At 56.9% G+C, this 21,271-nt stretch overlaps 1 protein-coding gene across 20 annotated transcripts in view; it reads left to right on the top strand.

Moving 5' to 3' along the window:
- MINK1 (misshapen like kinase 1) overlaps positions 1-21,232 on the top strand; it is a 55,483-nt gene extending 34,251 nt beyond the window's left edge. The window contains exons 2-34 of one of the 20 annotated variants that reach the window (XM_084760774.1): positions 1,662-1,727; positions 3,145-3,201; positions 3,285-3,410; positions 5,281-5,391; positions 6,351-6,441; positions 6,806-6,936; positions 8,332-8,386; positions 8,544-8,622; positions 8,874-9,040; positions 9,280-9,349; positions 10,024-10,234; positions 13,179-13,295; positions 13,643-13,729; positions 13,929-14,153; positions 14,274-14,447; positions 14,742-15,005; positions 15,319-15,404; positions 15,566-15,676; positions 15,817-15,935; positions 16,133-16,221; positions 16,376-16,399; positions 16,503-16,666; positions 16,941-17,046; positions 17,127-17,264; positions 17,452-17,560; positions 18,342-18,533; positions 18,732-18,875; positions 19,048-19,182; positions 19,274-19,374; positions 19,455-19,604; positions 19,689-19,848; positions 19,937-20,076; positions 20,361-21,232. In XM_084760774.1, coding sequence (XP_084616900.1) covers positions 1,662-1,727; positions 3,145-3,201; positions 3,285-3,410; positions 5,281-5,391; positions 6,351-6,441; positions 6,806-6,936; positions 8,332-8,386; positions 8,544-8,622; positions 8,874-9,040; positions 9,280-9,349; positions 10,024-10,234; positions 13,179-13,295; positions 13,643-13,729; positions 13,929-14,153; positions 14,274-14,447; positions 14,742-15,005; positions 15,319-15,404; positions 15,566-15,676; positions 15,817-15,935; positions 16,133-16,221; positions 16,376-16,399; positions 16,503-16,666; positions 16,941-17,046; positions 17,127-17,264; positions 17,452-17,560; positions 18,342-18,533; positions 18,732-18,875; positions 19,048-19,182; positions 19,274-19,374; positions 19,455-19,604; positions 19,689-19,848; positions 19,937-20,076; positions 20,361-20,444 — 4,083 coding nt within the window. In that variant the 3' untranslated portion in view covers positions 20,445-21,232. Of the gene's footprint in view, positions 1-1,661; positions 1,728-1,766; positions 1,789-2,894; positions 3,030-3,144; positions 3,202-3,284; positions 3,411-5,280; positions 5,392-6,350; positions 6,442-6,805; positions 6,937-8,331; positions 8,387-8,543; positions 8,623-8,873; positions 9,050-9,279; positions 9,350-10,023; positions 10,235-13,178; positions 13,296-13,642; positions 13,730-13,928; positions 14,154-14,273; positions 14,448-14,741; positions 15,006-15,318; positions 15,405-15,565; positions 15,677-15,816; positions 15,936-16,132; positions 16,222-16,375; positions 16,400-16,502; positions 16,667-16,940; positions 17,047-17,126; positions 17,265-17,451; positions 17,561-18,341; positions 18,534-18,731; positions 18,876-19,047; positions 19,183-19,273; positions 19,375-19,454; positions 19,849-19,936; positions 20,077-20,360 lie in introns of those variants that run through there. The other 19 variants (XM_084760779.1, XM_084760777.1, XM_084760773.1 and 16 more) reach the window with 19 other exon arrangements.
- Positions 21,233-21,271: the final 39 nt, after the last annotated feature.

Genomic DNA, 21,271 nt, shown 5'->3' with positions numbered 1-21,271 from the left:
TTTATAGTCTGGTCTAGTGAGATGACCCCTCAGGTAAAGCTGCTTGCCACCAGGCCTGGTGACCTGAGTTCTGTTCCCCAGGACAGACAGACATGGTAGACATGCGGGACCCCTGCAAGTCGCCTCCCTCACACACTCTACAGCAGAGGCTCTGTCAGACAAGGTGGACAAAGAGGTCCCATGGTCCAGGGCTGTCTCTGACCTCCACACATGCACCCTCATCCACACAAATATTTTTTTTGTAACTTTGATAGCAAGTAATTGCCTATTGACATGAGGCCTGTAGTCAAGGATTAGGAAGAGGCTCTGCCATTACTCAGATGCTCTCGGGCAAGATGGGGTGCATGGTCTCGGGTGCCCGGCAGATCTGGAGACTCAAGAGAGCTCAGGGAGTTGTCTGCAGTCACAGTACCTTGTGATCCCTGCTGTGAGGGGGCCAGGCTGCCTTGCTGCCCTCCACTTCCTCTCTGAGAAAATGGACCAAATGCAGCATTGGACTGGGGTCTCATGGCCTCTGTCACACCCAGACTCTGTCCCTGAAGATTCCTTCAGTGTCACAGGATGTTTTTATTGTCAGAAATCCTATATAGGATCTTAAACTTGAGACAGGGAATTTGAGGCTCTACACGGACAGGAGGCTCACCACAGAGCCGTCACATGGTGCCTGGAGAGTTGACGAGGTGGCGTCCTCACTCTTGGTCTCTGCAGAGATGGGGACTTTCTGCGGGCGGTACTGGGGGTTAGTTTCTTCAGCTTGCAGCCACACCTCCTGGTTTGGGGGTGGGGAGCAGTCCTGCCAGGAGGCTGTGGGTGGCCTTAGAGTAGGGTGGCAGATGCGCCTGGGAGACCGGGCTGCCTGCTGTGAGCCAGCAGGCGGAGGGGATGGAGCTGTGGGAGCTTTGTTCAGCCTGTGGACCGTCTCCTGGCACTGCTTGGATCAGAAGAAGGAGGAAGGGCAGAGTTCAGTCCAGTGATGAGAGGCCCTTTCTCTCGCTCTCTCTCCTTGTGTGGAGGATCCTTCCCATAACCCAGCACAACACTCACCGTCTGACCAGAGGCCCTTAGTTCCTTATTTTAAGAGGACTAGGCAGGGGAGACCAAAGGATGGTGCTTCCTCTGCCCTGGTAGCTCGGTTTAGCCTCACCTCCTTTACATTTATTTTTACTTCATGTGTGTTGCTGTTTTGCCTGCATGTATGTCTGGAGTTACAGACAGGCGTGAGCTGCCGTGTGGGTGCTGGGACTTGAACTCGGGCCTTGGAAGGAGCTGTCGCTCCAGCCCCTCAAGTCTGCCTTTCACTAACAGCAATGATAATAAACTCCTTGTGGCAACACTGCCAGCCAGGGTCCTAGAGCTTTGTGGGCATTAGACCAGCCCAGGGCGAGTTCTTGGGCACCCTTACTTACAGCAGGGAACACAGATGCACCGCAGCTGTTCAGTGCGTGAGGAGTCAGGAGCGGATCTTTGAAAAGCCACCTGGGCTCTGACCTCCATGTTGGAGTGACTCAGAACCATGCCGGGAAAAGGCACCTAGGGTTCTCCACAGCCCTAAGTGGAAGCCATCTCTGTCACTCAGGCCCTGGTGGACACCTTCTTCGGCTGCAGCGTCGCAGCCCTTGTCCGAGCGATGACCCCTTGTTCTTTCTTCTCCCTCCTCGCAGGACCCTGCAGGGATCTTTGAGCTGGTGGAGGTGGTCGGCAATGGAACCTATGGGCAGGTGTACAAGGTGAGACAGGGGACAGAGCCACAGCCGCAGACCTGTGGGCCCTCCTCAGAGTAACAGGAAGGTGGGTCCTGGGTCTGGCGATCTGAGGGAAGCTACAGGAAATGACAGAGGCTGGGGACCCCCCAGGAGAGGGGGGCACGGACCACAGGCAGCAGGAACAGAAAGAAGGAGGATGGCATCTCTGGGTGTAAAGCTGCTTTGGGTGTGGCAGGAACCCAGTCTGCAGCTGGGGGGTGTGGATAGGAAACGGGGTGTGGGCGTCAGGGCTCACCGGGAAACTCATAGTTCGTGCCACAAGTGTGGGCTGGCACCTCCCAAGCCCTCAAGGAAACTTGGGGTCGTGGTGGCCTGCAGAGAGGAAGCAGCTTCCCTTACCTCCTGCAGCAAGGACCAGCCGGGCCCAAGCCTCCGGCTTCTGAGCTGCTCCTCGCCCGCTCAGCCCTCCTAGTGGCCAGACTCCGCTTCACACAGGAAGCGGCCACATCAGTTAGGGAGAAGTTTCGGGTGGGTGCTGCCCCAGAACATGTAGTCTGCTTCCTCATCTCAAGACACGGCTTCTGCCATTGCCACAGGCGCTCCCGCCTCGCACAGACAGGGCCCGGCCCCTGCTGCGCTCTCTGTGCTTGGGGTGGTGGTGGCTGCCAGCGACAAGACTGGAGTGCAGCGCTCATGGCCCCCCATGAACACCTCACCCAGGAGCCTGGGACTTTCTTGTCCAGCTGTTGATGGTTTTTTTGTCTGTTTGTTTTCTGAGACAGGGTTTCTCTGTAGCCCTGGCCGGCTTTTGATGGTTTTTAACAGAGGGTGGGTGGGGTTGGACTTGAGGTAGGGAAGCCATGGCGCAGGCACTGAAAGGTTCCACATTAAGTTGTAGCCCTCGTTAGCTGGCCCTGGCAGAGTTTGTTTGCCTGAGTTTCCTGAACTCGACTGTGTTTACCAGGTAACTTAAAACCGCTTGAGCATGAGACCGATCCAGGGGCAGGCCTCCTGTCTAGAGTGGCTGGGCCAGGGAAGTGCCAGACATTTATCTGGCATAGATGAAGGAGAGGGTTAGCCTCTTTCAGCCTTCAGTAAGATATGGAAGTTTCTTTAACTTTCAGTCTGGAGAAATCCCCGCCAGGGAGCCTGGAACTGAGCAGCGCGTCTGTCCTGCCCCTCAGCTGTTGTGTAGGAGAGCCCTCATCTCTGTGGAACTTTATCGCCTAGAAATGTCTAGGCAGTTTTTAGGTGGCTCAGGAGCCTCCTCTCTGCCTTCTGCTCTGTAAAGCGAGGCATCTAGCTGTATGAAGGACACATTCTAAGGTAGAAAAACGCTAAATGACATGGCTTTTCACAGAATTTGCTTCTCTTTATTATCCTACTAAGTGAGCATACACCCTAGGCCCCTCCATACCCTCCATGCTTGGCTGTCTTGCAGGGTCGGCATGTCAAGACGGGGCAGCTGGCTGCCATTAAGGTCATGGATGTCACAGAGGTAGGAAATGGAGCTGGGTAGGGCAGGGCTGGCGTCAGGAAGGGTCTGCAGGATCTCAGGCCTAACCTCTCCTGCTCGCCTAGGATGAGGAGGAGGAGATCAAACAGGAAATCAACATGCTGAAGAAGTACTCTCACCATCGCAACATTGCCACCTACTACGGCGCCTTTGTCAAGAAGAGCCCCCCTGGGAACGATGACCAGCTCTGGGTAAGACGGCCCTTCCTGCCCCTCAAGGCCAGTGTCCGTGGGTCTGTCTGACAGCCCCGCCTTCACTGAGGATGCAAAGGAGCCTCATGATTCACACGGAACTCTGCATTTCAGACTTGTGCCCCAGTGCTCACTGGGAGTCTAGGAGGACATGCCAGCCCCCCCCCCCCCAGGCTGCTAGACTTTAGGTGCTTAGTAAGCATCTTGTGTGTGCCCTGCAGAGAAGAGCATGAGGCATGGCTGAAGCCCCAGTGGCCCCAAGGGCACCTGTCACACACCATGTTGTATAAGAACTGGCAGCCAGGCATTAGTGGCCAAACGCCCTCCTTAATGTGTGCTCTGCTGTCCCAGTGGTGGGACACTTATAAATTACTTTAATTGCATAGCAAATATACCAGTCCCAACCAGCTCTTTTCTAAGTTAGATGTTGATTTTAGTGAAAACCGTTGTCTTGCTGTTAATTTAATGGTGGACCCCTGACTTGCTTCCCTAGCAGACTCAGCCCCTCCCCCTGAGTCAGGAAGCTGAGCTTCTCCTGTGAAGGTCCAAATAGTAAACGCTTTAGGCTTTGTTGGTCGTGTTTGCCATCACCACGCCACAGTTCTGACTCTGTGAATCCAGCGATAGTCAGTACATGAACAGCTCAGCATGGCTCACACCTGGCCGCGGTGCTCAGGAGGCCGAGGGAGGGGGGCTACATAGGAAGACGAGTGTGCCTGAACCCTCACATTTGCTCACTAAATTTCCAGGTTGTTCTCCTTTGTCGTGAATAGTACCTTTTGGGTTTTGTTTTATTTTCTTTCCTAGTCATTAAGTTTAGTGGAGCCAGGCTGATGGGGTAGCTCAGTTGGTAGAGCACTCGCCTTTCAAGTGTCAGGACATGAGTTTGGATCCTAAGAACACACATAAACAGCTGATCATGGAGGGGATGTTTTATCCAGTGATGGTAAAATGGGAGGCAGAGATGGCAGAGCCCTGGAATCTCGCTATGCCAGCTAGTTTAGACTGCTTCATGAAGTTCTCTCTCTCAAACACACACGCACGCAGACACATGCACACAGTGGGGGTGAACTCATCCATTGGTTGAGGCTGGGTGTAGCTCACTAGTACGTGCTTGCCTAGTGTCATGAGTCCAACCTTAGCCCCATGTGTACATACAAGTCAGAGCCGGGTGGTGGCGGCGGCTCACGCCTTTAATCCTACCACTCAGAAGGCAGAGCTCAGGGCCAGTCTCGTCTGTATAGTGAGTTCAAGCTAGAGCCATATGGAGACCCTGTCTCAAAACCAAGTGCAAAACAGCCATCTTTGCACCTGTGTTTGCCAGCCTCCGCCCTAGAGCAGCAGTTATAAACCAGGTTGGGAGTCTAGGGAGGCTATGGTTAATAAAGCATTGGACACCCCAAGGATTGTGCTGACCTTGGGGGGCCCTTCGTTCCTCATGCTGCCACTGCGTCCCCAGGTGTGTGCCCTTTTCCTCACAGACCTCGGGGGAAGTCCTGTGCCCCGCCCCCTTTTTTACCTCGGGGAAGTCCTGTGCCCCCGCCCCCTTTTAAAAAAAGATTTATTTATTTATTATATACAGTGCTCTGCCTGCATGTACACCCGCAGGCCAGCAGAGGGCACCAGGTCTCATTATAGATGGTTGTGAGCCACCATGTGGTTACTGGGAACTGAACTCAGGACCTCTGGAAGGGCAGCCAGTGCTCTTAACCTCTGAGCCATCTCTCCAGTCCAAGTCCTGTGGCTCTTCCAGCCCCTGCTGTCTGACTCATACCACTTCTGGTCCCCACACCTCTGGTCCCCCTCTAAGGGTCTGGCCAGGGGCAGAGGCCTGAGATGTCTTCTTCCCAATTCTCTCCCGGGGCCGTAGCTGGTGATGGAGTTCTGTGGTGCTGGTTCAGTGACCGACCTGGTGAAGAACACGAAAGGGAACGCACTGAAGGAGGACTGCATTGCTTACATCTGCAGGGAGATTCTCAGGGTGAGCTCCAAGTCCCCTACCCCACGCATTCCCATGCCGCTGCTTTGAAGCATGCACGTCCCCTTACTCAAACACACCCAGACAGCTCTGCCTGTGTGTGGCTGTGGGGGGCTATGATCTGTACCCTCAGCCTCACTCTACCTGTACCACAGCTGGCTTCCTCTCAATCTCTCTGCCTGTACCACAGCTGGCTTCCTCCCAGTCTCTCTCTGCCTGTACCACAGCTGACTTCCTCCAGTCTCTCTCTCTGCCTGTATCACAGCTGACTTCCTCCCAGCCTCTCTCTCTGCCTGTACCACAGCTGACTTCCTCCCAGTCTCTCTCTCTGTCTGTACCACAGCTGACTTCCTCCAGTCTCTCTCTCTGCCTGTACCACAGCTGACTTCCTCCCAGTCTCTCTCTCTGCCTGTACCACAGCTGACTTCCTCCCAGTCTCTCTCTCTGCCTGTATCACAGCTGACTTCCTCCCAGTCTCTCTCTCTGCCTGTACCACAGCTGACTTCCTCCCAATCTCTCTCTCTGCCTGTACCACAGCTGCCTTCCTCCCAGTCTCTCTCTCTGCCTGTATCACAGCTGACTTCCTCCCAGTCTCTCTCTCTGCCTGTACCACAGCTGCCTTCCTCCCAGTCTCTCTCTCTGCCTGTACCACAGCTGCCTTCCTCCCAGTCTCTCTCTCTGCCTGTACCACAGCTGCCTTCCTCCCAGTCTCTCTGCCTGTACCACAGCTGCCTTCCTCCCAGTCTCTCTCTCTGCCTGTACCACAGCTGCCTTCCTCCCAGTCTCTCTGCCTGTACCACAGCTGCCTTCCTCCCAGTCTCTCTCTCTGCCTGTACCACAGCTGACTTCCTCCCAGTCTCCCACTCTGCCTGTATCACAGCTGCCTTCCTCTCAGTCTGGCACCCTCATGCTTTTTCCGAGTGGCTCCGCACTGTGGCTGACTTTCCCGCTGTTTTGTCCAGGGTCTTGCCCATCTGCATGCCCACAAGGTGATCCACCGAGACATCAAGGGACAGAATGTGCTGCTGACAGAGAATGCTGAAGTCAAACTAGGTACCATGTCACTGTCACGACAGAGAGCAGGGTCCCCTTCCTCAGATGTCTGGCTGAGGTCTGACTGCATGTGTGCCGAGGGGGCCCTGTCCTCACCACCCACACTGACATGCCTGCCTCCTGCGGAAACTCCAGAGAGCTTCTCGCTGCCCTCCAGGGGACAGGGCATTCCTTGAGCTCCCCCCTGCCTGGGGTGCCGTCCCGTGACCGCAAGATCCAGCGACATGGGGTCAGGCTGTTGGCGGCCTTGGAGAGTAGGAGAGGATGCTGAGGTTTCTGCGTAGGGTCTGAGCCTCAGGGGCTTCAGGTGGCACACGAAGCTGAACATGCCTTTTCATGCCTACCCCTTCCTCCTGTCTCACAGTGGATTTTGGGGTGAGTGCTCAGCTGGACCGCACTGTGGGTAGGCGGAACACGTTCATTGGGACCCCATACTGGATGGCGCCAGAAGTTATTGCCTGTGATGAAAACCCTGATGCCACCTATGACTACAGGGTATGACATGGGAGCCAGGTGCACTGGGGAAGCGACATGTGAGCAGTGAGGGGACAGAGACTTCATGGCGTATAGCCAGGCCTGGGTGGCTAAAATCTGAAGGTGGCAGCTTGAGGCCCTCCACGGCTTCCTGTTACAAATAAACTGAACTTGAAGTCCTAACAGCTTATGGCAGGAAATGCTCACATGGGGAGGGGAATGATTTGTCACAAGGGATACTGTTATGGTAGCTGTGTATTGGGTGCTGGGTGACGGGAGTTACCGTGTGGTACTGTCAGGAAGATGAGGGTGCTGGGTGACGGGAGTTACCGTGTGGTACTGTCAGGAAGATGAGGGTGCTGGGTGACGGGAGTTACCGTGTGGTACTGTCAGGAAGATGAGGGTGCTGGGTGACGGGAGTTACCGTGTGGTACTGTCAGGAAGATGAGGGTGCTGGGTGACGGGAGTTACCGTGTGGTACTGTCAGGAAGATGAGGGTGCTGGGTGACGGGAGTCACTGTGTGGCACTGTCAGGAAGATGAGGGTGCTGGGTGACAGGAGTCACTGTGTGGTACTGTCAGGAAGATGAGGGTGCTGGGTGACAGGAGTCACTGTGTGGCACTGTCAGGAAGATGAGGGTGCTGGGTGACAGGAGTCACCGTGTGGCACTGTCAGGAAGATGAGGGTGCTGGGTGACGGGAGTCACTGTGTGGTACTGTCAGGAAGATGAGGGTGCTGGGTGACAGGAGTCACTGTGTGGCACTGTCAGGAAGATGAGGGTGCTGGGTGACAGGAGTCACCGTGTGGCACTGTCAGGAAGATGAGGGTGCTGGGTGACGGGAGTCACTGTGTGGTACTGTCAGGAAGATGAGGGTGCTGGGTGACAGGAGTCACTGTGTGGCACTGTCAGGAAGATGAGGGTGCTGGGTGACAGGAGTCACCGTGTGGCACTGTCAGGAAGATGAGGGTGCTGGGTGACGGGAGTCACTGTGTGGTACTGTCAGGAAGATGAGGGTGCTGGGTGACGGGAGTCACTGTGTGGCACTGTCAGGAAGATGAGGGTGCTGGGTGACAGGAGTCACTGTGTGGTACTGTCAGGAAGATGAGGGTGCTGGGTGACAGGAGTCACTGTGTGGCACTGTCAGGAAGATGAGGGTGCTGGGTGACAGGAGTCACCGTGTGGCACTGTCAGGAAGATGAGGGTGCTGGGTGACGGGAGTTACTGTGTGGTACTGTCAGGAAGATGAGGGTGCTGGGTGACGGGAGTCACTGTGTGGCACTGTCAGGAAGATGAGGGTGCTGGGTGACGGGAGTCACTGTGTGGCACTGTCAGGAAGATGAGGGTGCTGGGTGACCGGAGTCATTATGCAGTATTGTCAGGAACGTTCGTACTTGTTCCTTCTTTCCCTTTCTTAGAGTGACATTTGGTCTCTAGGAATCACAGCCATCGAAATGGCAGAGGGAGCCCCCCGTAAGTGCTGATCTCACCTTGGGTTAGGACAGGACGGAAGGGAGGACAGGGAGTGGGCATTGGGAGGAGGGGGGCTTCAGAGTTCATGGTGGGGGAGGGAGTCCTTGGCCCCTCAATATGGCAGGAGGCCTGATGGTGTGTCTCTTCTGTGTCCCAGCTCTGTGTGACATGCACCCCATGCGGGCTCTCTTCCTCATCCCTCGGAACCCTCCCCCCAGGCTCAAGTCAAAGAAATGGTATGTCTTTTAAGAGTTTTCAGTCTGGCAAGGAAGGTTTCTACGGCAGGGCCACCCTCGCCCTAATACTTGTTTGGGTGCAGGCCTTGGTGTACATCATGGAAGAGGTGTAGGGACTGCACATAGCACCTGGGGTTGGGTTTGGAGAAGCCAGGAGGGAAAGACAGTGTAGAGATAAGTGGCCCATCATCTTCTTCCGGTGACTTCCCCTTCGAAAGGGGCCTCCCAGTGTGAGCTACCTCTGTTTCCAGGTCTAAGAAGTTCACTGACTTCATTGACACGTGTCTCATCAAGACTTACTTGAGCCGCCCGCCTACTGAACAGTTACTCAAGTTTCCCTTCATCCGAGACCAGCCCACAGAGCGGCAGGTCCGCATCCAGCTCAAGGACCACATTGACCGTTCCCGGAAGAAACGGGGTGAGAAAGGTCGGTGGCCTGGCAGGGAGCAGAGGGTGGGTGCTGCCTCTGCCTGTCCCCTCTCCAGCTGTTGCCTTTGGACCTCTCCCTCACCTCAGTCTCTCCGCCCAAGGAGCCCTCTCCCAAACAGGCAGGCTGCGCACATCAACCGAAATGATATTTCTAGCTGAGGTTTCATCACCCAGGCTGCAGTCTGGGCTGCTAGGCGTGGCAAAGCATCAGTGGTCTCTCCCTTGCAGAAGAGACAGAATATGAGTACAGTGGCAGTGAAGAGGAAGATGACAGCCATGGAGAAGAAGGCGAGCCAAGGTAGGTTTGTTTGGCAGGTAGAGGTGTAAGGTTGGGGTCTCTATTGTCTGCAGGGACAGCCTCATCCTTGGCTTTGGGGACTCTGAGGCGATGGCACATAGAGATGGAAGCTTGTACACACTGAGCCTCCGGGCCGGTAAGTTAGCTCAGCGGGTAAAGCACCTGCCCAAGCCTAATGACCTGAGTTCAGTTCCCAGACCCACATGTTGAAAGGAGAATCCTTCCAAGTTGTCCTCTGCCCTCCACTTGCACGCTGTGATGCTCAGGTGAGCCCGTGTGCGCCACTTACAAGCGTGCATGCACACACACACAATCAGTAATGTAACTGGAAGGAAAACAAACAAGCAAACGAGCCCGCCCATGACAAAGCGTAAAGTAGATGAGTGGTGAAGAGCAGGGTGACTGAGGGCTGGCGGGGGACGGGCCAGGGTCTCAGACAGCACCAGACGCTGCGCAGAAGCCGGGCATGGTGACACGTGGGGGCCTGAGACAGGAGGACAGCAAGTTGCAGAGCAGCCTGGGCTGCATAATTCTCATGGCAGGAGAGCTCTCCTGCCACCTTGGGATTGGCGATCGGCAGGTTGTCCACTCAGGCAGGCTGCCCAGGGACCACCGGCTTGTGCTGGCTCTGTGCCGCCTGCCGACTGACTCTGCCGTTGTGCCGCCTCATCCAGCTCCATCATGAATGTGCCTGGGGAGTCCACACTCCGCCGAGAGTTCCTCCGGCTCCAGCAGGAGAATAAGAGCAACTCGGAGGCGTTGAAACAGCAGCAGCAGCTGCAGCAGCAGCAGCAGCGGGACCCTGAGGCGCACATCAAACACCTGCTGCATCAGCGGCAGCGCCGCATAGAGGAGCAGAAGGAAGAACGGCGACGCGTCGAGGAGGTGGGTCCCTGCCTGCCTGCACTGGCCGGGGCAGGGGAAGAGCAGAGTGAGGCAGGCCTTCATCGAGGAGGTGGGTCCCAGCCTGCCTGCACTGACTGGGGCAGGGGAAGAGCAGAGTCTAGCCCTTGTCTGATGTCACAGAAAGACCCTGCGCCATTCTCAAGAGGCTCAGCCTCCAGGCCCTGGTTCCCTGCCCACCCTTGTGTGGATGGCTGTGACATCAGCACCCTGTCAGAGCAGAACCAGTCGGAAAAGCAGCAGCTGTTGTCACGATTAAGCTGTTTCTGCGTAAGCTTCCGCTCTGGGCTTCTCTACTTCTGTCTGCAATCAGACTTGGCCAGCTGCAGGTCTGTGTCCAAGTGTGTTCATGCAGTTAGCACATCTGCTCCCTACAGGAAGGCTGGGACCCTTCTTGTACTTTTGATTTTTTTTCTTCTTCTGAAGTGTAATTTTCCTATTTTGGACTAATTAAAGGTAGGCAGAAGGAATTCATTTTAATTGAGGCAACTCTTATGTTTACAGTTTTTCCACTTGTTAATTAAACATTAAAATATTCCAGCTAGGTGCAGCTTTCTCCTGTATTCCCAGCATTTTGGGGTGGTAGAGTCAGGAAGATGAGGAATGCCAGACCAGCCTAGTCCTAAAACCAAAAACCAAAACCCCAGACAACCAAAATGTTGGGAGTGTAGCTCAGGGAATAGAGGGCTTGCCTAATATGCCTCATGTCCCACGTTCAGCCCCCAGCAGCATATGGAACTGGTTGCATGGGCTGGAGAGATGGCTCAGAGGTTAAGAGCACCGTCTGCTCTTCCAAAGGTCCTGAGTTCAATTCCCAATAACCACATGGTAGCTCAGGACCATCTATAATGAGATCTAGTGCCTTCCTGTGGTGGGCAGGCACATATCATGGCAGAATACTGTATAAATAAAAAATAAATCTTTAAAAACAAACACTGGTTGCAGTAGTTCACACTTGTAACCCAGCACTCAGGAAGAGGAGGCAGGAAGATGAGAAGGTCCAGGTCAGCCTCAGCTACACAGTCTCCGAAAGAGGTGGGGGGGGGGGGTCAGGGACCCAGCTCTGTGGTAGAGCCTGTCCTACGTGAGGCTCTCGGGGGTCAGGGACCCAGCTCTGTGGTAGAGCCTGTCCTACGTGAGGCTCTCGGGGGTCAGGGACCCAGCTCTGTGGTAGAGCCTGTCCTACGTGAGGCTCTCGGGGGTCAGGGACCCAGCTCTGTGGTAGAGCCTGTCCTACGTGAGGCTCTCGGGGGTCAGGGACCCAGCTCTGTGGTAGAGCCTGTCCTTCGTGAGGCTCTCGGGGGTCAGGGACCCAGCTCTGTGGTAGAGCCTGTCCTACGTGAGGCTCTCGGGGGTCAGGGACCCAGCTCTGTGGTAGAGCCTGTCCTACGTGAGGCTCTCGGGGGTCAGGGACCCAGTTCTGTGGTAGAGCCTGTCCTTCGTGAGGCTCTCGGGGGTCAGGGACCCAGTTCTGTGGTAGAGCCTGTCCTTCGTGAGGCTCTCGGGGGTCAGGGACCCAGCTCTGTGGTAGAGCCTGTCCTGCGTGAGGCTCTCGGGGGTCAGGGACCCAGCTCTGTGGTAGAGCCTGTCCTACGTGAGGCTCTCGGGGGTCAGGGACCCAGCTCTGTGGTAGAGCCTGTCCTACGTGAGGCTCTCGGGGGTCAGGGACCCAGCTCTGTGGTAGAGCCTGTCCTGCGTGAGGCTCTCGGGGGTCAGGGACCCAGCTCTGTGGTAGAGCCTGTCCTACGTGAGGCTCTTGGGTTTGATCTCTAGTAACAATAATGATTGTGTTTAATGTACTTATTATTGGTGCACGATAGAGAATGAGAAAATTGATGACTATACAACAGAAACATTGTCTAGGAGGCAGCAGCTCCAGTGTCCACTGTCTGCCGCTCCTCAGTGTAAGCCCTGCTCTTACTGAACAAGAAGGACTTTGCGAGAAATCCTGACGAATGCTCTCTGACCTTCTGATAGTAGTGGGCAGCAAATGGCCAGCAGCCTCACCACAGGAAACTTGCCCTGTGTATGAAGGCTTGCTCAGAGCCCTTGTGCAGCTGGTGTTTGGGATGGGGAGACACTTGCCAGGAAGAACGTCCAATACTTCCTGGGCTGCTGGTTTGTGAAGGTGGCTCTGAAAATCCAAAGGCAGTTTTTGTGTGTGCGCACAGGCATTTGGTGCCCCCTATTGGCCAAAGGTTGTTCCTAGCATTCATCTCTCAGCATTAAAGGCAAAGTTTGTGATGCAAGGCTTGTGGTAGCAGGTTGCTGTTCTGGACATTTGTTCTTTTGTTTTGTGGCTGACTTAGACTTTCAGCTGCTGTTATAACACGTCATGACCGAAAGCAACTCGGAGAGGAAAGGGTTTATCTTGGTTACATTTTCACATCAGCGTCTATCACTGAAGAGGCCGGGGCAGGAACTCAAGGCAGGAACTGACAGGCTGAGAGGAACACTGCTCACTGGCTTGCTCCTTGTGACTTGCTTGGCCTATTTCCGTATAGCACTCAGGACAACCAGTCCAAGGGTGCACTGCCCACGGTGGGTCGTCCATGTCAGTCATCACTCAAGAAAAGGCAGCACTAATCCCAGAGGGGCATCTTCTCCCGTACGGTTCCCTCTTGTAGAGTCTAGCGTGTATCGGTTGACATGAACTAAACCAGGACAGTGAGTGCGGCGGTTCAGCCCACACCCAGAGTCCCAGTCTCTCTGTAGCCCCGGGCCACAGCCACGTCAGACAAACTGCTCTCACACCCAGCTCTTGGGGCCCAGCTGCAGCGCTCTGGAGCAGGGCTAGGGACGTGTGCTTGGCGATGCTGCAGCCTTTGTGTCCTCCACTCTTAACAAGCACTGCCCTGCTCTCCGCGGAGGGGTGATCCTTCCTGAGCTGTGCTGTCCTAGCATCTCTCACCCCCTTGCTCCGCAGCAACAGCGGCGAGAGCGAGAGCAGCGTAAGCTGCAGGAGAAGGAGCAGCAGCGGCGGCTGGAAGACATGCAAGCGCTGCGGCGGGAGGAGGAGAGGCGGCAAGCAGAGCGGGAGCAGGTATTGGCGCCAGTGCGCAGCCGCGTTCCCTGTCCCTGCTCCTCCTGCTGCCGCCCGCTGCCCAGTGCCCTGTCCCGTTCGCTGCCCCTGCCCTGAGGTTCCTCCTATCTTTTCTAGCTTCACTCTTTCTCTGTTTTCTCCTACCCTCCAACCCCGCCCTGCGCCCCGCCCTCCTGTCTCTGTTTTCATCCCCGTCTCTCTGCCCATCCCTGACTCTTCCCTCCTGTTCCCTCCTGGCTCCTCCTCCACCTGTGCCACATCGCCCCCCCCATCCTCACCCTGCTGCTCCCTTCCTTTGCCGCTGCTGCCACCCTCCTGCCCCGTGCCCCCCACCCCCCACCCCCCAGGAATATATCCGTCACAGGCTAGAGGAGGAGCAGCGACAGCTCGAGATCCTTCAGCAACAGCTGCTCCAGGAACAGGCCCTGCTGCTGGTAACGGGCCCCGCGGTGTCCTCGGGAAGACGCCATCCTGAGCTGCTGTCCTACACTGGGATGGGAACACATCAGGGAAAGGGGCATCCCAAGGCCAGGGACGCAGCCCCTGTCTAGGCAGGAAAGGAGGAAGGGCAAGCCTGCTCTGACTCCTGGGGCCACACCCCGCTGAGCCCGCTCTCCCTACCGTTGGGCCCAGGAATACAAGCGGAAGCAGCTGGAGGAGCAGCGGCAGTCAGAGCGGCTCCAGAGGCAGCTGCAGCAGGAGCATGCCTACCTCAAGTCCCTGCAGCAGCAGCAGCAGCAGCAACAGCAGCTCCAGAAGCAGCAGCAGCAGCAGCAGATCCTGCCTGGGGACAGGAAGCCCCTGTATCATTACGGTCGGGGCATTAATCCTGCTGACAAGCCAGCGTGGGCCCGAGAGGTACTCCCAAGACCATCCAGTCTCCTGGCTGAGGGCTGGGGAGCAGGTGGAGCAAGTGGGGATGTGTGTTCTGAGAGCAGGAAAGCACACCGGCCTGCGAACGCCCCTCTCGCCTCACAGGTGGAAGAGAGAGCGAGAATAAATAAACAGCAGAACTCTCCCTTGGCCAAGACCAAGCCAAGCAGTGCGGGGCCGGAGCCCCCCGTCTCCCAGGCCTCTCCTAGCCCCCCAGGGCCTCTTTCCCAAACTCCTCCTATGCAGAGGCCTGTGGAGCCTCAGGAAGGACCGCACAAGGTGAGTCTGTCCCCACTCCTGTCCTGAAACAGGTAGAGCCAGGTGCAGGGCTGCAGCCATGAGCATGTGTGAGCATTCACTAGTGTCCACGAGCACATGTGTGGGTTCACTGGTGTCTTCTGCACACCACAGCGTCACCCTGGACAGGTGGCTGCTACGTGTGTCTGCTCCTCTTCTCCAGCTTCAGAAACTCCTTTGTCTTTTGATGGGAGAGGGGTCTTTTCTCAGCCCAGACCCCAGTTTGCAGGATGTGCCCCAGAGCAGGCAGCCCACCCTTTCGGTCTCTCCCCACAGAGCCTGGTAGCACACCGGGTCCCACTGAAGCCATATGCAGCACCTGTACCCCGATCCCAGTCCCTGCAGGACCAGCCCACGCGAAATCTGGCTGCCTTCCCAGCCGCCCACGATCCTGACCCTGCCGCTGTCCCCACACCCACTGCCACACCCAGTGCCCGAGGAGCTGTCATCCGCCAGAATTCAGACCCCACCTCTGAAGGGCCTGGTCCTAGCCCAACACCCCCATCCTGGGTCCGGCCCGATAGTGAGGCTCCACCCAAGGTAAGTACAACTTGAAGAAGAAAACAGAGTTTGGAGTGGGATGGAAAAGAGCAAGGCAGCCTCGGGGGCCATGTCTGCAATAGGGTGCAAAGACAGCAGTGACTGTGGGGGTGTGACCTGGCCCGGTGCTTGGAGCCTGGGGCCACCCTTAGCCCAGCCTGATAGCCTGCACCTGCTCAGTTGCTCCCCTGGACCTGTTTGATTCTCCATGAGTGCTGAACACTGCGTCCTTGGATTGACAGTGGAGTTGAGTACGTGCCTGGCTGCACGGGGCCGACCCTGACGGAGCTCGTCACCTGTTCTTCCTCTCCAGGTTCCTCAGAGGACCTCATCCGTTGCCACTGCCCTTAACACCAGTGGGGCCGGAGGGTCCCGGCCAGCTCAGGCAGTCCGTGCCAGGTACACAGCGCTAGGGCGGGGTCATGTGGCAGCCTAGGGATTAAGAGACATAGGGTCTTCGCCAGGTTACCTGCATAGGGGTGGGATAAGCCCCAAAGCAGGCACTTCAGCCCCTCCTGTGCCGCCACCCCCCGCCCCGGCACCCTGTGCTCCCTCCACAGACCTCGCAGCAACTCCGCCTGGCAAATCTATCTGCAGAGGCGGGCAGAGCGGGGCAGCCCCAAGCCTCCCGGGCCCCCAGCTCAGCCCCCTGGCCCGCCCAACACCTCTAGGTAATGGAGCTGGCCGCCCCCCAGGGATGAATCACCTCTCTCTTCTGCCACCTGCTTCCCTGGTGATGGCTCCTCCTGCAGTGCAGCTTGACAGGCACAGATGGGAACACATCTCTGACATGAACTCTGTCCCTCCACAGTAACCCTGACCTCAGGAGGAGTGATCCTGGCTGGGAGCGCTCAGACAGTGTCCTCCCAGCCTCGCACGGACACCTCCCTCAGGCCGGCTCACTGGAGCGGAACAGAAGCCGGCTGGGAGGTATGTCAGCGCAGGCCAGTCCTCCTCAGGCTGGACCCTGGCTTTGTCTTCATCAACCCATTGCCGTTAGTGGCTTAGGACCAGAATACCACGGGGACAAGAGGGGCGTGGATGGGTTTGGGCTCTGCAGCCTGCCCAGGGCCTGGGCCACACTGTGGGTATTTGTGACTTTCTTTCTCCCATCCTGCCATGCTCAGCCTCCACAAAACTGGACAGCTCCCCAGTGCTCTCCCCTGGGAGCAAAGCCAAACCTGAAGACCACCGCTCACGGCCAGGCCGGCCCGCAGTGAGTGATCTGGGGCAGGGTGTGGAGCCTTCACTGATGTGAGAGGGCTGGGGGCCTACAGAGCTTACACAGCACACCTCACGTGACTAACCTTTCTCACCATCTCTCCTGCTTCTTCTCCTGGCTGCCCTTCCTTCTCTGGGGCCCCTCCCAGAGCTATAAGCGAGCCATTGGTGAGGTTAGTGAGTGGCTGCTGGAAAGCAGCTTCTGCTCCCTGCCTGCATCCCCGCTGCCTGCACCCCAAGCCCACTGCTTCCCCTTAGGTGTCTTGTTTCCTGCAGGATTTTGTGTTGCTTAAAGAGCGGACCCTGGATGAGGCCCCCAGGCCCCCCAAGAAAGCCATGGACTACTCCTCTTCCAGTGAGGAGGTGGAGAGCAGTGAAGATGAGGAGGAGGAAGGCGATGGGGAGCCGTCAGAGGGCAGCAGAGACACTCCGGGGGGCCGGTATGGGGTGTGCTAGGGCAGGGCCTCTCTCATCAGAGAGATGCAGGGGAGGGAGGGAATGGGGTGGTGCGGGGGGGGGGGGGGGGAACAGCTCCCTCCTCCACTGTCCTGATGGGTCCCAGCCTGCCCTGAGGGCTGCTCAGAGAGCCCGTGAGTCAGAGAGGGCTTTTGAGGAGGCTGAAAGCCCCAAGCCCCAAGCCTCCGGCCGTCGCCTGCTCCCTGTAGCATTGTGTGGCAGGCAAGACCTGGAAGGCCCCACTTCCTCTTCCCACAGCAGTGATGGCGATACGGACAGCGTCAGCACCATGGTGGTTCATGACGTTGAGGAGATGGCCGGGACCCAGCCCCCATATGGGGGAGGCACCATGGTGGTCCAGCGTGTGAGTTGGTCTCTCTGCCCTTCCCTGCCTTCCTGCAGCGTGCCCACTGCAGCTCCTCCCTGACTTACTGTATTCTGCAGACTCCTGAAGAGGAGCGAAGCCTGCTGCTTGCTGACAGCAATGGCTACACAAACCTGCCCGATGTGGTCCAACCCAGCCACTCACCTACTGAGAACAGCAAAGGTCAAAGTCCTCCCACAAAGGACGGAGGCAGTGATGTGAGTGCTGGAGTAGGTCTATGTATGACTAAGGGAAGACCCTGGGGTCTGCAGGAGAGCGGGGTGCTCGGAGCTCCGGGGTAGGGGAGGTAAGACCCTGTGAACTTCGCAGAGGAGCTGAGCTCTGTCCTGTACAGGGCTGCAGGCTGGAGCCGCACGCATTTCCTGACTGTTCCCTCCCCCACAGTACCAGTCTCGTGGGCTGGTAAAGGCCCCTGGGAAGAGCTCGTTCACCATGTTTGTGGATCTAGGGATCTACCAGCCTGGAGGCAGTGGGGATACCATCCCTATCACAGGTGAGTGGGGCCGGAGTCTAGCGCCGGCCTAGACAGGAGCTCTTTGAGTGTGTAGCCTTACAAAGTATAAGCACGGGGCTGGAGCAATGCTTCGGAGGTTGTTAAAAGACCTGCTTCTCCTCCAGAGAACGTTTATGTCAGACAGCACACAGCTTCCTCTAAACTCCAGCTCCAGGGAGTCTGCTGGCCTTCATGGGTACCTGCACACACAGACAAGAAAGTAAAAATAAATTGTTAAATTTTTTATTTAATTTTTAAATATTTTATTTATTTATTACACATACACGCCAGAAGAGGGCACCAGATCTCACTATAGATGGTTGTGAGCCACCATGTGGTTGCTGGGAATTGAACTCAGGACCTCTGGAAGAGCAGACAGTGCTCTTAACCTCTGAGCCATCTCCTCAGCCCCCCCCCCCCTTTTTTTTTTTTAAATTGAGGCAGGGCTTCACTTGTAGCTCTAGCTGTCCAGGACTTGCTTTGTAGACCAGGCTGGCCTCGAACTCATAGAGATCCACCTGCCTCTGCCTCCCGAGTGCTGGAATTAAAATGTGTGCACAACCATGCCTGGCTTGTATTAATTCTTTTTTGAGGCCTAGCACCTGCCCTGACATAGATTGGGGGGGGCAATTGCTCAGAGGAAAATGGGCAAAAGTTGAAGTGCTGAGTGGCAGAGGTTGAGCCAGGAGGCCAGGGTTCTGTCACCCCCTCCTCCTGAGTGTTGTGATGTGCCACGATCAGACGTAGGGGTACAAGAGTAAAACCACACTGAGGGCTGCAGTGCCCCTCCTCTCCATTGTGACAGCCCTTGTGGGTGGAGAGGGTGGGCGCCTCGATCAGCTGCAGTTCGATGTGAGGAAAGGCTCCGTGGTCAACGTCAATCCCACCAACACCCGCGCTCACAGCGAGACGCCCGAGATTCGGAAGTACAAGAAGCGATTCAATTCGGAGATCCTGTGCGCGGCCCTGTGGGGTGAGTGGGGTGGGGGGTGGAGATCCTGTGCGCGGCCCTGTGGGGGGTGGAGATCCTGTGCGCGGCCCTGTGGGGGGTGGAGATCCTGTGCGCGGCCCTGTGGGGGGAGTGGGGTGTGTGGGGCTGCTGCAGTGTCCATGCCTCTGGTCAGGGGAGAGCCTGGACCGGCCTCTGACCTGCCCAGGGCTCCTGCTGCAGGGGTCAACCTCCTGGTGGGCACGGAGAATGGGCTGATGCTGCTGGACCGGAGCGGGCAGGGCAAAGTCTACGGACTCATCGGGCGGAGGCGCTTCCAGCAGATGGATGTGCTGGAAGGGCTCAACCTGCTCATCACCATCTCAGGTGCGTGCGTGAGAGCGTGGACACAGGGCTCAACTCCGCCTGGGAGGAGCCGTGCCTGGTCCTGTGGTGTGCAGACAACGTCATGGCAGGCAGCGACCGGGCGATTGATAAGAGCGAGAGTGTGTCCATATATGTGTGTATGTCCATGTCTATCTGTCTGTCCATCTCCCAGGGAAAAGGAACAAGCTGCGGGTATATTACTTGTCCTGGCTTCGGAACAAGATTCTGCACAATGACCCAGAGGTGGAGAAGAAGCAAGGGTGGACCACCGTGGGCGACATGGAGGGCTGCGGCCACTATCGTGTTGGTGAGGATGCCACAGCACAGTAGTTAGACAGAGACGTGATCTGGGGTAAATGCTGACAGTGGAAGTCACTGCGCCCCCTTTCTCCCCCCAGTGAAGTATGAACGTATTAAGTTCCTGGTCATTGCCCTGAAGAGCTCGGTGGAGGTGTACGCCTGGGCCCCCAAGCCCTACCACAAGTTCATGGCCTTCAAGGTAGCCCCAGCCTCGGCCCCCAGTAAGTTCTGAGGTTCTGCTGCTCCTCTGCTCCTGCCTGAGCCGCCTGTCCTCCACAGTCCTTTGCTGACCTCCCTCACCGCCCTCTGCTGGTGGACCTGACAGTCGAGGAGGGACAGCGGCTCAAGGTCATCTATGGTTCCAGTGCCGGCTTCCATGCTGTGGACGTCGACTCTGGAAACAGCTATGACATCTACATCCCTGTCCACGTGAGCTTAGTGGGGCTGTGGGGTGAGGGGACCAGCCTACCCTGGACCTCAGACACGCAGACTCCACCCACCCCTTCTTCCCAGATCCAGAGCCAGATCACGCCCCATGCCATCATCTTCCTCCCCGACACGGATGGCATGGAGATGCTGCTGTGCTACGAAGACGAGGGCGTCTACGTCAACACTTACGGGCGGATCATTAAGGATGTGGTGCTGCAGTGGGGAGAGATGCCCACCTCTGTTGGTGCGTGAAGGGCCACCCCAAGCTGCTCGTTCTGAGGTGACGAGGACAGCGCCCTCCTGACAACCCTCCCACCGTCTTCTCCTTTCAGCCTACATCTGCTCCAACCAGATAATGGGCTGGGGCGAGAAAGCCATTGAGATCCGCTCTGTGGAGACAGGCCACCTGGATGGGGTCTTCATGCACAAACGAGCCCAGAGGCTCAAGTTCCTGTGTGAGCGGAATGACAAGGTGAGGCAGCGTGTCTGTGAGAGGTCCAGCCCTGTGCCGTGGGCTCAGCAGCCCCTGTGTCCCCGGGCTCACAGACCTTGCTCTGGCCAGGGATCTGTTCTCAAAGCAGCCCCTCCTCTCCCCGCTCCCCTGGTTTCTGTTGCCTCACCCCAGGGATCTGGTGAAACACCTTTCATTGGGGATGGAGGGAAACCCCAGTCAGTGTGTAGTTTCTCTCACCTTCCCCTCCCTACCCACACACACACACTTGTTGACCCTTGCTGATGTCTTTTCTACTCATCCAGGTATTTTTTGCCTCAGTCCGCTCTGGGGGAAGCAGTCAAGTTTACTTTATGACTCTGAACCGTAACTGCATCATGAACTGGTGACGAGGCCCCTGGGCTGGGGCTCCCCACGTGGACCCAGCTCTCTCCCCACAGCCAGGCTACCCAGGCCGCCCCAGTTGTCCCTGCCCCCCCCTCACCCCACCCCTACCCCTCTGGGCTTTTGCTTTTACTGGTTTGATTCACTGGAGCCTGCTGGGAACGTGACCTCTGATCCCAAGCTTTTGTGATCACGTGACCATCCTTTCTCCCAACTTATTCTCAAAACTGTGCCTGCCCCCAACTTCTGGGGAAGGACACAGCTTCCCCTTAACCAGGAATTGAGTGGGACTTGCCCCTCCCCTCTTTTCTCCACTTAGGAGAGTAACTTGGGGCTTCGACCCCTTACCCCATTGCTGCTGACTGAGCAGGGCCCTGTACTCCTTTATTTGCACGCCAGGGGAGCCGGCTCCCCCCTTGAATGTACCAGACTCTGGGGGGAGGGGCTCGCTGGGCCCTGGGTTCTGGGGGGTCACCAGCCACTCCAGGGGCAGGGACCATTTCCTCCTTTTCTGAAAGCACTTTAATGATTCCCCTCCCCCCAGACTCCCAGGAACGGAGGAGGGACCCCACAGCCAAACATTCCTCCCTTTCCACCCACCCCCTTTCTGGCCTCCCCTCCCTAGAGGGAGAGAGCTCAGCGGTCCCCCTCCTTACTCCCTTGCTTGCATCTGTATATAGTGTGAGCAGCAAGTAGCCCTCCGCCCTCCCGCCCCCCCCCCCCCATCCTTTCTCAGTGTAGTGGCCTTGGACATCCTGTTTGTTAATAAAGACAATTCAACCAGCTCCCACCATTTTGAGATCATCACACCGTTGTTTTCTAGGGAGAGCTT

Source organism: Acomys minous (genome assembly GCF_964271855.1).
Source record: "Acomys minous genome assembly, chromosome: 16".
In the NCBI taxonomy this organism is placed as follows: Eukaryota; Metazoa; Chordata; class Mammalia; order Rodentia; family Muridae; genus Acomys; species Acomys minous.
The sequence above is the reverse complement of the archived record's forward strand: the minus strand, read 5'-3'. Positions and strand labels throughout refer to the sequence as shown.